This window comes from Petaurus breviceps, unplaced genomic scaffold, assembly GCF_028583685.1.
Source record: "Petaurus breviceps papuanus isolate PSGF00001 unplaced genomic scaffold, PetGlider_PUasm1.0 151, whole genome shotgun sequence".
Classification (NCBI taxonomy): domain Eukaryota; kingdom Metazoa; phylum Chordata; class Mammalia; order Diprotodontia; family Petauridae; genus Petaurus; species Petaurus breviceps.
In genome coordinates, this window is record NW_027185712.1 from 27,150,049 (window position 1) to 27,163,537 (window position 13,489).

Genomic DNA, 13,489 nt, shown 5'->3' on the forward strand with positions numbered 1-13,489 from the left:
ATACAAAATCTTTTCTAATCTTCCCCACTGACAATGCTTTCCTCCCAAGGTTATCTTCCATCTACTCTAGATATTCTTGCATATATTTCTTATATGTATATATATATGTATCTTTATGTATGTATGTACATATTTTATACATATACATACATACATACATATAGTTAGATGTATGCTGTCCTCCCATTACAATACTGAACTCTTTGAGGGTATCGAAGATGCCTTTATTTTTCTTTGTATCCTCAGTGCTTAGCATAGTGACTGGAACATAGTAAAGGCTTACTAAATTCTTGTTGACAGACTGATCTTAATTATCTTAAGATAAGACTTCACATTTATCATTTCAAGATAATAGAGTTTGCAACCAATTTCAAATGAGTGTATCCCCCTGAATATGGGTCAGGCAGCTGATAAAATCTCTGCTTTGTACATTTAAAAAAATATTAAAGCACTGACTTGGCCATGAGAAGATAGCAGCATTAAGTAGTGCTTTTCATTCCTAGAGCATAAAGAGTTCATTCTGGACACATGAAGCCAAGCTTATTAATTTATTGCACATAGATAGATAGGGGGCATAAAACAAAAGAACTTGTGAGAGAACACAAGAGAACTAGATGATAAAATAAATTTCTCTGTGATGTGCATACTAAGTAGTCATTTTATAGAATAGCACTCTTGCCATTAGGCGCTAAAAACTGAACTCTCACAACAAGGCAACAATGCATTCTTGCTGTATCCTGCTTCCCTCATTTTTTCTTTGATCTGAAAATACATTTTCATTTCAAAACATGAGACCATCCATGAAGACTGCCCAACCCAAAACATTGAAGTAAAGCTAGTTGCCCTTTGTTGAGTTTCTTTGGTTACATTTTTTGAGTGATGTTAGCTTTAAATTTGAAAAACAAGTATTTGATCTATTAGACTCAATCTCCCAAGCATGTAACTATCACATCCTGTCCATATTCCAAGGTGACTGCAGACGGATATGAACATCAAAGCTGATGTGTGCTTTTTAGGTTTCACGATTGACAGGCATAAAAGAAGAGAAGCACTCTTGTCCAAGAATAATATGTGAGAGCAATTAATCTCAAGTAGGTTACGTTTAGTGTAAATCAAATGTCATCCATTTTATGTTTGTTGACTCCTTTAACTCAACAGGTTATAAGACTATATGTGTTAGTACAATTCCTTCTTGCAAAGTGGGGAGCCATTACATGATTTAATCCATAATGAAAACAACAAATTGAATACATGTCACTTGTGGTTTCTTTAGAATACCAACTCTATATGGCTGATACTTGGAAAATTCTAATTGGAAGGGGAAAGTGAATAGCTTGCCTTTGTTTTTAGCTGGATTGGGTTCCTTGCCCCTAGTAGAGGGCCAGGTTTTATTTTTCAAAGTGAGATTCTGCAGAAAGGTGAGCACTTCTTGGGTGGCTCCCACCCTTTCCCTTTGAGCTCATGACTCCTTAGGCATCTCAGGCATGTAGTTGTAGGGCTTTGCTTTTTTGTTGTTTTTCCTTCTTCAGGTCACTTTACTTTTCCAACCATCTGCCTACAGTTAGAGTATAATTATAATAGGGATCCCAAGAGTAACACAGATGCTCAGTTGAAATTACATTGACCTTCAGGTCACAGAGTAAGAACAATTTCTTGATATTATAGAGACTTTTAATTCCTAGGAGTAATGGACATTCTGAAGTAGATCTCAAAACTTAATTTCCTCTGCATCATATGCACACCTACAATCACTTGATCTGGATTTATATTTAAGCAATTTGGAAAAAAAATATTTTCTATTTCAAGAAGTAAATTGCTGCTGGGTAAATTTGGAGAAGTGGAGCAAGGATCACTTAATGAGTCAGTATATCATAAAAATGTGTGAAATGTCATATAAATAAATATTGAAGATTGATTTAAAATTTAAGATACAGTTCTTCAGAACTGAAGGATTCTAATTACCCTCATGTTCATTCACTCAAGGAGTATTTGCAAAGTACCTACTATGTATGTAACACGATGGTAAGCATTATGGGTAAATGCTTTGGACACCATTGTTGATATTGGAATAGAATTATTTAGTGCTTCAAATGATCTCTTTTAATTTAAAGTTGACAAAAGTCCTACTGTTTCTCAGTCATGAAGGTGACTCCAGGTCCTTAAAGGATGTACCAGTGAAGAACAAGCTTGAGAAGAATCTACCAAACCCAGAAGATTCTTTTTTAATCTCATTGACAGACTGAGTCTTTTGCCCTAGCTAAATACAGATAAGCTTACCACATGTGAGTTGGCCACTAAATGATGAATGCTTTGGCCATGAAAACCTATGAAGAAGTAATAAAAGAATTAAATAGCAAAGATATTATGAGGAAATATGTCAGAGCCTGAATTAGCAATTTAGACAATGTGTCCTATAACAATTTAGGAATGAAAGAGATCTTTAAGGGGCCAAAGTGGTAAGCAAAACCTCACAAAGGAGCTACAATATGAACTTGGCCTGAATAGATGGGTAGAATTTGTGTAAGTTCAAAACTGAAGAAGGAAAATTGGAGAAGGGGGTCTGTATAGAGGAGTAGGAACAGATAAGGTCTTGAAAGAAAGGCTAAGAAATTTGCCATTTATCTGGTAATTAACAAAGAACCCCTAAAGGTTTCTGAAAAAAAATGGAATAACATGATGAAAGCTGTACTTTAGGGAAATGTATCTAGTAGCAGTGATCAGGATAGATTTAGGTCAGGGTCAGCTGATGAAGGCTGAGAATTTGAACTAGAGTGAGAATGGAGAAGGAAGAATAAACAGGATATTAGGGCTAATGTAGAAGTTTAAAGAAGTACTGGGTAAAGATAAAAATGACCTTCAAGTTTGGGGATTGACTGGCTAGGAAAATAGAGGTACATTTGAAAGAAACAGCATCTTTAGGATAAGAAGAGGCAGGACAATGGCAGGGCATTCAATTAGAGAAGTACAGCATCCCAGGAGACACAGAAGGAACTCAGAGAAGAGATTAGAGTCAGTGACAGAGTTTGAAGAGTTCATAGGTGAGAGAGCCGAGGCCATATTAAATATGTCCTAGGAGGAAAATGTAGAAAGTAAGGAGTAAAGTCAGAGGTGGTGGTGCAAGCTTATAATCACTGGTATTGGGGAAGCTGAGGCTGGTGGATCTCTTGAGCTCAGGAGTTCTAAACTGTAGCGAAGTAGGTTGAACAGTTGTCCACAATAAGTTCAGAATTAATGTGGTAAACTGGGATTGGGGGGGGGCGGGGACACACCAGGGAAAGACAAGGGGAGAGGGATAAAAGAAAGGGAAGAGGAAATAGCCAAGGGGTCAGAAGAAGAAATAAGATTATTTGAAGACTTGAAATCCAAGGAAAATTCAATTTTTTTTTTGGCTTTTTGGAGGGGGAAGGTAGGGCAATTGGGGTTAAGTGACTTGCCCAAGGTCACACGGCTAGTAAGTGTTAAGTATCCGAGGCCGGATTTGAATTCAGGTCCTCCTGACTCCAGAGCCAGTGCTCTATTCACTGTGCCAACTAGCTGCCCCCAACAATTTAATTTTTAAGAAGCAGACATCACAGAGAAGGCTACCCCAAAATCAAAGTTCTTCTGAGTTTCACAAACTCTGCCAAGTTTTATGTAAATTTTTTGGTCACTTTAATTGGGGTTTATTTCTGGTTTTTGGAAAGAGGTGAATGAAAAAAAACTTTGCTCACAATAATGACATGCTTTCAAATTAAAGTTATTTGTTTTCTAAAATTATTTTGGATAATATTTTACTTAGAAAGAAGTAAGTTGCTTTATTTTTAAATATGAATCAGGGGAAGTTCCTGCCTTAGGGATGGCAGACTCCATGCCTAACATGTTAACAGCCAGGCAGACCCCTTACCCCTTTAAGCCAGGGCTTAAACAAACTGATAAGGTTCTTTAGTGTTCCCAAGCAGAGTCAAAAGCATTAGAGCCACCAATGAAATAAGTTTTAAATCCCAAATACCACCTACAAATAACAGAAATAAAAATTACATATATCTTACGGGGACTTGAGATTGCCATTTAGTTCTCTTGAGAAAATAGAACTGATAATATCTCAAGCGGTGTTTGGGGACCAATGAAATTCTATCTGAACTGTTTTATCTTCTGGAAAAGCTGTGTGACCTTGGACATGCCAAGAGCTAATAACTTAGAGGCACAGGGACCAGGTGTTTTCAAATGAAAGCATTAAGGCAGTGGCTTATAATTACAAGGTGCTGAACCATATGGCTAGAGTTTTCCACTTGAGATTGGGCTTTTACCTAAAACAAGATATAAAAAAGGGCCTTGTAATTCCCCTACCTAGATTTACAATAGAGGTTACAGTTCACTGTGCTGAAAGTTGAGAAGGCAGGTGCTGTGGGTTGGTGTGTGTGTCTCTGTTTAACCCCTGCACAGGAACAAATGGATTCAACCTAAGCTATATAAGTGCTAAGCTATCTGAATACAGTTTTCTAATCTATATTTTTTACCTATTTTCATGTGATATTGAACCAGAATTTGTAGAAAGTTGATAGCTTTAAAAAAAGTAATAATGATTATTGCTAACACTGTTATAGTGTTTATTATGCCAGGCACTGTGCTAAATAATGCTTTAGTATTATTATATAACTCATAACAACCCTGAGATAGGCACTATTATTATCCCCATTTTTCAAATGAGGAAACTGAGGCAGATAGAGGTTCAGTTACTTGCCCAGGGTCATACAGCCAGTCAGATTTGAACTCAGATCTTCCTAACTCCAGACCTGTACTCTATACTCTGTTACCTAACATCATTTAAGAGTTCTCTGCTATAGGCTTCTTGGGGGCAGAGGTCTCTATATTATGTTATACTAACTTCTACAGTGACTAGACTGATGATTAAAGCCACTTAAATAGATGCTGCTAGTGAATAAAACAATGAAACAAAAAAATATCATGCTGAAGTCTTTAATTTTGCAGTGGTGTCGTGGTGGTCAATGTGTGAAATATGGTGATGAAGGTCCCAAGCCAACCCATGGACACTGGTCAGATTGGTCTAGTTGGTCTCCTTGTTCTAGGACATGTGGAGGAGGAATATCTCACAGAGATCGTCACTGTACTAATCCAAGGTAAATAATCACTTTAATCTTCCTTCGAAATTTGAAGTATTTTCTTTTTCTGATTTTTAAATATTTGAATAATCTCTTCTTACCTCATATATGGAGGAGGTGTTACCAGAACAAGTAAAGTAACAAACGTTTCCTAATGTGTGTTTCCTTCATTGGGACACAGTTTCTTACAGAGGATCATAATTGATTAAAACTATGCTTCTGAAATATTCACTGAACTTTAAATTTTAAAAAGTAGCTCATCCACTCAGAATAAATATCTATGAAATTAAGAATTTCCATGAAATTAATCTGTTAAATTAAATTATTGGAAATTAAGTTTTAAAGTAGAGAGCTCCTAAATAGAATTTAAGATATTCCACAAAGAAAAGAGGAATATTGTATCTTCCTTTTTACATTAAAGTTTGAACAATTGAGGCAACGAGAACCTGGAAAAACCTAGTAAAATATAAATAAATAAAACTGCACCAATATCTTGATTTACCAACTTGGGTGTGTATGGAAGAGCTCAGAAATGTACCATGTAACTAATTTCATCAGTAACTCAAAGGTTTGGGGGGGGAGGGCGTTTACCTGTTAGTTGGCCAAAAAAGAAATTTCAGATATTACATCTGGTTAGTTGTGAGATTGATATAAATATTTTGTAAGCTAATAACATTCAGATAAAAATTACATGCATATTTGCCTAGAATCATAGCAGAATGTAAGCTAGAATACTGCCAATAGACCATAAATGGTTGACTATTTTTCCCAAAATTTCTAATGATCAAGGCATAATTAATTGCAATGTGATTTTTCTTTAATTTAGTTTAGTTAGGAATTTTTCTGAAGAGAAAATGCAAAAACAAGTGATATGGGGTGCCTTTTTTATCCTGATTTGCCAACTTCCCCTTTACGATCTTTTAGACTTTTATGTTAATAAAACAAGTTTCACAAAATACTCCCTTCCCTCCTACAGTCAAATATCTTCATATGAATCTCTTTTAGGATTTGTAATCTGCCTATTTTATTAAAAAAAACAGAATTTGTGAACAGAGTGAGTGATTATTTCTACCACGTATTTTTCCCCCAAACCCTTAAGAGTTTATAGCAACCTGACCATAACAAGTTAAAACAGAAATTAAAATTATGATTGTTTCATAAATACCATATGTGAATCCTTCTGATCGGAATGTTAAATGACCTACTATAAGGTCTCATTGGAGATGGAATAGGTTATATACCTATCTAGGGAGATAGAAATACAGAAATGAAATGAATAAGTAATAATCAAATTACTTTTTTTCTGTGCTCTTCACTCAAAAGTTGAACATTGGTTTTATTTACCTTTAAAGCATTTCATGTTATTTAATCTCATAAGGTAAAATAATTCAAGGGGCTCATGTAGAAAGAAGACATCAAAGTGTTTGGGTGTATGAAAACATCAATTTTGTGTGAGGGGGTGGGAGGTGGGGAGGATAGGAGCATATTTATTAGTTCAACCTGTGTTCCAAGGAATAGCTTCATTATTTAGTATCTCTGTCTACAGGACTAAAACATAACAGATAGGTTTCAAGAAAATTATTATTTATAATCATACTAATATTCATACTGTGATCATTATGAACTGATTTACTACTTATGTTTTACTCTGGGTTCATGTCCAGAATAATTCTAAATCCTACAAGCAAAGAAAGATTTTATATGATTTTAAATTATAATTGTTCTTATTCTTTAAGGCCTCAAATCAATTATTGCCTTTCTTTTTCAGTTTCTTGCATTAAAATTGAGATAGTCCTATTTGTATAAGCAAGAACATGGCATAATAGATAAAGGGCTAGCCTTGGAACCAGGAAGACCTGTGCTCAAGCCCTGCTTCCGACATGGACTAGATTTATAACTATGGACGTCATTTTGTCTGTTAGTGCCCCAGTTAACCATATAATTGGCAATTCAGCAGATAAGCAGACAAATATGCATGTGGAAAGGAAGTCCCAACCTTTAAATTTCCTCAAATGGAAAATTGCAGGCCCTACTTATGTACTGCCCCCGACACAGACCCTCACACAAAAAATACCTCTCACAAAAAACGGTGCTTGATGTCAGTTAAATAACTATTGTTTGTAAAATACTTTGGTTTAAATTTCAAAATTTGAAGACTTTAGTCATTTCATCAGCTCTGATATTCCATTAGCCCTTTTCCTGAGGAATTTAGTTAACTGAAGTATATTTGTATCTGTGTGAAAATGTACAAAGCTATATTCAACCTATCAACACATTTTAAAAAAAGACTGTTGAACGTGTATTTCAGGCCATCACATGGAGGAAAATTTTGTGAGGGTTCCACCCGGACACTGAAACTTTGTAACAGTCAGAGCTGTCCCCACAATAGCATTGACTTTAGGACCATCCAATGTGCTGAGTACAACAGCAAGCAATTTCGAGGATGGTATTACAAGTGGAAGCCTTACACTCAAGTGGAAGGTAAATTTCAAAGCAAACATTGATAGTGGTTATATTCGACACCAGCACTGTTTTCTATTTGAAGATGATACCATCTATGACCTTGCTATTGAGTGTGATTGAGATAAAACCTTTGTTTTCTACCTGGTTTCAATGACAACAATGTCATGGTCTGGCCTCAGTGTGGATTGTTTGACTTTGGTGTTTTCCAAAGTCACTCATGATGTCCCAACCTTATCTTGAAAAAGAAGTCCTGAGTGGAAGAGTGGGAGAGTTTTCCTAACTAATGGGAGAACCATTCCTGGAACTGTCCATATTGATGATGGGTCATAAGGGCAAGCTTTTGTCTGAAAGAACAAAAAGATTGTTATAGTTATCCTTGTCCTTCTGGTCAACAGTATCCTAGTCAGATTAGCAGAATGTAATGTTAATAATTATATGCAGATATTTTCTTAAATCTGATTTTTAAAATCCTATCATGTAAGTGTTTGGAGCTGCTCAGTATGTGGGTAGAAGTCATGTTGCCTGTTTTTAGCATGTACAGGCATCGACCTTTAGGAACAGATAGGATATATTGTCCCCTGGCATTATTAGGGAATAACAAAACAAAATTAGTAGCAGACATTCAGGAATTTCATTGAGGAAGACATTCTAAAGTGTCTGTATTCCTTGCATGGCCTGAAACCTGATGTATAGGAAAGACATCATTGTGACAAGGACATATATATCAAGCACTACCTAGCAGGTCTTTAATAAATGTTTGTTTGATCCACTGGAATTCAACTGATTCTGGAAAGCCAGCTCTTTACTTTTATCATAAAAATTTATGCAACTTTACATACTGTTAGAGTTCCTGAGTAGAGCAAATGTTCAAGGAAAAATTGAAACAGCATTTCTAAGTCATCCTTTTTCATCTTCAACCAAATCAAAACTATGCAGTGATTGTGTAACAAACTGGAGAAGTGATAGAAAAAATTCTGGCCTGGAGCTAGATGAGGTAGGAGACTTGGCTTTTAGCCTGAGCTTGGCCATTAACTGCTTGTGTGATCTTGGGCAGGTCACTTAACCTTTCTAGGAGTGACTGAAATTCTTCATCTGAAAAGTGAAAGGATTAAGCCAGATGAACTCTGAGGCCCTATCCAGTTCAAAAAGTGCTATAATTCTACAATAATCAACTCCTTAAAAAATCCTTTTCCCATAGTAACAGAGTCTATATTTAATATTCACACAATTTCTAGTATATCCCTGCTCTTATACTTACAGGGAAAAGGCATGGATCTTAATACTGAACCCTATGGAATTTTTTCAGACAGCATTAAGAGTGATAGCCAAATGGTCTCTATCTTTACTGAGGACAGGACAAGAGGAAAAAGATTTATATTAGAACTTATTTTGACTGTGCAAGTTGTTAAAATTTTGGAATGGATTACACCAAGAAGGTTGTAGACTTTCCTTGCAAGACTTTAAAAATCTGATAGTACTCATGTTCTCCACATGCCAGTATTTTTTTTTCTCTCAAATCCAAGTCTGTATAAAGCACTATGCTGTGGAGATTTCATCTATATATTTTCCCTTTATCAGTATAAAAGCACCCTTCATCTAATTTTATGCACAGATTATGAAGCAGCTCTCAGTGGTGATTCAAGTGGTATTTCATTATGCATTTTTAAGTACCTGAGTATTCCTGCTTTTTGGCAGAGATTCTTACAGGGTGATAGTAGTGAACACTAGAGCATGAAAAGAATGTCACATTATTTTAGTCTGATGAAGTTTTAAGGAAAAAGAAAATATGGCAAAATTGGGCAAGTTGAAGACACTCTTTTAAAATGAATTACTATACTTGGGTTATTTCTTAGAAATATATGGACATTATCTCAATTTAAGAAATTACTCCCACCCCAAAATTTCAGAGAAATTATTATAGGTAAAGTGAAGTATCTTTTTTGTTTGTGTTTTTCTCTTCTTTTTTTAAGATCAGGACTTATGCAAACTCTACTGTATCGCTGAAGGATTTGATTTCTTCTTTTCTTTGTCAAATAAAGTCAAAGATGGGACTCCATGTTCAGAGGACACCCGTAATGTGTGTATAGATGGGATATGTGAGGTAATAATGATGAAAAGGTATTCTATTGTAGACTTAATTTAGTTCCTCAATTAAGATGCCATTTCAGATACTGCAAGCAATAACAATGAATTGTTGACTTTTAAGAACTAGTTTTAAACTTAGGGGAGGGAGGTCAGGAGTACTGGGTTACACTCCCAAGTCTGTCATCAAATATTATTGTGCCTTTGGGCAATTGCACAGAAAATTCGGAGTCTTTGTTTTGTTGTTAGAAAACTGAGAAAGTTGGGACTAAATAATCTATTAGATGTCTTCCAGATCTAAAATTCCATAATTTATAGATGTTTTCTGTCTTCCTATTTCAAAATTAGTCAAATATGTCATTCCTTTTAAATCTTCTATTGAATTGTTTCATGATATTTTTTCTTGTCTTTGATTACATAGTAAAACTACAAAGAGGCATAGCATGAAGGACAGTAAAGATTTGTGAAAAGAGAATTTTTCAGAAAACAGTATGGCAATTATTTTGCCACCTTGATGAGAATCATCTTCATGTAGAATCAAATATTTCTCTGTGCATACTCTATAGTTATATAAAACAGTACCACTAGAATATGTGAAATAAATTGTAACCCATACCTAGTTGATATTCTCTGGGTCTCACTTTCTTCTGTGTCCCTACAACAGTGCATAATAATAAGAATTACTTAGGACTTGAGATAATGTTGACATGTGGCAAATTTTATGGGGGTAAAATAGGTCTTAAAATTGGGGGTTTTGAATATTCATTTATGTGAGAATATGAATTGTGGCTACTGTGCACACAGTCACTTAATGCATATTTTTTGATATTTTGATCAGACAGCGTAATTTTATTAATATCTTATGAAAAAATACTGATAAGGGGTATGTTTTCATGATTTCTATAAACTTGATGGCAGGAGCTATTTTTTCTTTTTTTGTTAGTTTGTTGTTGTTCCTGTACTTAGAATGGTTTCTGTACTTAATGAATACTTCTTCAATTGAATTGGATAGAATTGAATATTTTGCTTACATTCTGGGAGGCATCATAATATAGCATGACCAGAATTTTGAACTGGGATTCCAGATAACCTGGCTTTTGATGCTTACTAGCTGTGTGACCCTAGGCAAACCATCTTACTTTTCAAAGCCTCAGTTTCCTTGTTGAAAAATTACTACAAATTGTTTATAAAACAGAGATAAAAATGTTTATATCTAAGTTTGTATTGTTCTTTAAATAAGGGTCAAATGAAATATGTATTGTACTTTATAACATTAAAACATAATATAAACATCGGTTCTTTGGCATTTTACAAATAATACATGATCTCATATTCTCCAGACAGTTGGCTGTGACCATGTCCTTGGTTCTAGTGCCACTGAAGACTCTTGTGGGGTGTGCAAAGGAAATAATACGAGTTGCAGACTTTACAAGGGTCATTATGCTAAACACCACTACACAAACCGTGAGTATTTTATAGCTGCTCCCTAGGTTTTCTGGGAGTTTTAAGTTAGAACTTCTTTGGGGGATGGACCTGAAATGAATAGTGAAAGCAGCAGGGGGTCCCAGGTTTCAACAGGATCTTATATATTTTTTCATTTCCTGCTTTAGATAATGACTCTCAAGTTTTTGTTTTGATTTTTAAAAAAAAGAGTAGTTGCTAGGCTATTTGAGTAAAAGTGGTTTGTAGGAATAGTCAAAATTACAACAGCTCTGCTCCAGTTTTAAAAAGTGATTCGTAGTTCTAAAGTAAATGATTGCCAAAACAGATATTCATACTGATTCTAATGTGGATAGGGCCTCTATGCCCATGTCTGAGTTACAAAGAACAGAAATACCTTAGTTTTTGTCCTGGCAGTTTTGTGCAAAAGACTACATGTTCCTGTTTCCTTTCATCTAGAGTATTATCAGATAGTGACCATTCCTGCTGGTGCTCGCAGTATTCATATACATGAAATGAATGTATCTACCTCCTATATTGCTGTGCGCAATACCCTCAAAAGATACTATCTGAATGGTTACTGGACAGTGGACTGGCCTGGCCGATACAAGTTTTCTGGTACTGCCTTTGACTACAGACGGGCATACAATCAACCAGAGTCTTTAACCTCTTCTGGACCAACCAACGAAACCTTAGTAATAGAGGTAATATCTTGTCTCGTGATTTCGGTGTGTGGAACTGGAGGTTGCTAGAGACAGTTCTAAGGATTGCATATTGATTATTGGTTTTGTTAATACTGAGACACAGTAGTTATGCCTCTTCTTGTATTATGCGTATCTCAATAATGAGGGAAAGAACGGTAGATGGAGATAGTGCACTTCATGGTTAAATTACTGTCAGTGATATTATATCCACCTATATACGCATATATATATGTACACAAGATATTTTCTGGGAAGATTTTACAGAAAAATAAGTCTATCAGGCTGTTATTCTGAAATGTACTCTAAAACATATTAGCACTGCGTTCCTCTGTTGAACTAGTTAAAACAAAATTTGATATAGCACAACCCTGTGTGTGGTCAAAAAGTTTTACAGTCACACAGAAATCATTGTAAGTGGAACTGACAATAACAACAAACAAAGTCTAAATCCAATGAAACCAATGTGTAGTTCTGTATTGGCAGGTTTTTATCACATATAATCATGTTTGTGGCAATTTTATTTTCTTTCCAATTTTGTCTCCCTCTGGAGTGGCAGAATTTGGAGGAGAGAGGGCAGTAGCTACTCTCTAGTTTCCTGCTTCTTCATGTCCTTTCTTTTCCTTCTGTTCATGTGGATTAAAGAAGATACTATAGCTGTAAAGAATGGCCCTTGCCACAACATATGATCTTTGTGATTTCTCCTTTTTTTTCTAATTAGGATTTTTTTTTTCCTTCTGACCAATTACAGTATTTTATCTGCTTTTATTTTCTTTTAAATGCATTTTATTCCTTCTTCCTAGTTAAGGCTCATTTCAGAAAAAAAAAAACCCTTATAAAAATTTCCTTCTATTATATAAAAACTTAAGTAAAAGAACCACATCACTCTCCACACAACATGATATTTTCAGTGGGAATTTAAATAAAATTTTGAAACAGATTTTAAATGGCGTCAACCCAGCGCTATCAGACAAAATCAAGAAAATAGAATATATGGCTCCTGGCAATGAGGGAAACTGTAATTTAATCCAATGATGATGAAGAAGAATGAATAATGATACAGTTATGGACAGCTTGATTATTCGAAAGTATCTGAAATCTACCCAAAAATTAATCTCATTTTTAAAAAGTAGAAATTGTGAAAATAAATTACTACAAATGGGGCCGTGAAGCTTCATATTTTTTGTATTAGAATAGTGTGATCATTCTGTTGCACATCAGGGATATCTAGAGTAAACTATTTTGTGGTGTTACATGGTTTGACCTACATATAGGCTCTTTTCTGATGCCTTATCATAATACAGAGGAAGAAGTTCTAAAAAATTCTACCAATTTGGAAAGGACGTGTGTATGTGTGTGTGTGTATGTATGTATGTATATCTGCAGAACAATCTAAGTTAGAAATAAAATATCTCTTGGTTGAACCACATGGTGATTAAATATTATTTTGGACATAGCAATCCAATGGAATGGAACATAAAACTGGCTATTAAGTACTTGTTCAGGCATTTTCAATCATGTCCAATTCTGTGTGACCCCATTTGGGGTTTTCTTGGTAAAGATATCAGAGTGGTTTACAATTTTCTTCTCTAGCTCATTTTATAGATGAGGAAACTGAGGCAAACAGGATTACAGAGCTAGTAAGTGTCTGAGGCCAGATTTGAACTTGGGGAGATGAGACTTCCTGACTCCAGGCCTTGCACT

The 13,489-nt window shown here is 35.1% G+C and overlaps 1 protein-coding gene across 1 annotated transcript in view; it reads left to right on the forward strand.

Annotated features, from left to right (window-relative positions):
- The window catches only part of ADAMTS16 (ADAM metallopeptidase with thrombospondin type 1 motif 16), a 248,323-nt gene that overhangs the window by 132,608 nt on the left and 102,226 nt on the right, over window positions 1–13,489 (forward strand). The window contains exons 12-16 of the mRNA XM_069076863.1: window positions 4,969–5,117; window positions 7,408–7,580; window positions 9,533–9,663; window positions 10,985–11,108; window positions 11,544–11,788. Coding sequence (XP_068932964.1) covers window positions 4,969–5,117; window positions 7,408–7,580; window positions 9,533–9,663; window positions 10,985–11,108; window positions 11,544–11,788 — 822 coding nt within the window. The remainder of the gene's footprint in view (window positions 1–4,968; window positions 5,118–7,407; window positions 7,581–9,532; window positions 9,664–10,984; window positions 11,109–11,543; window positions 11,789–13,489) is intronic.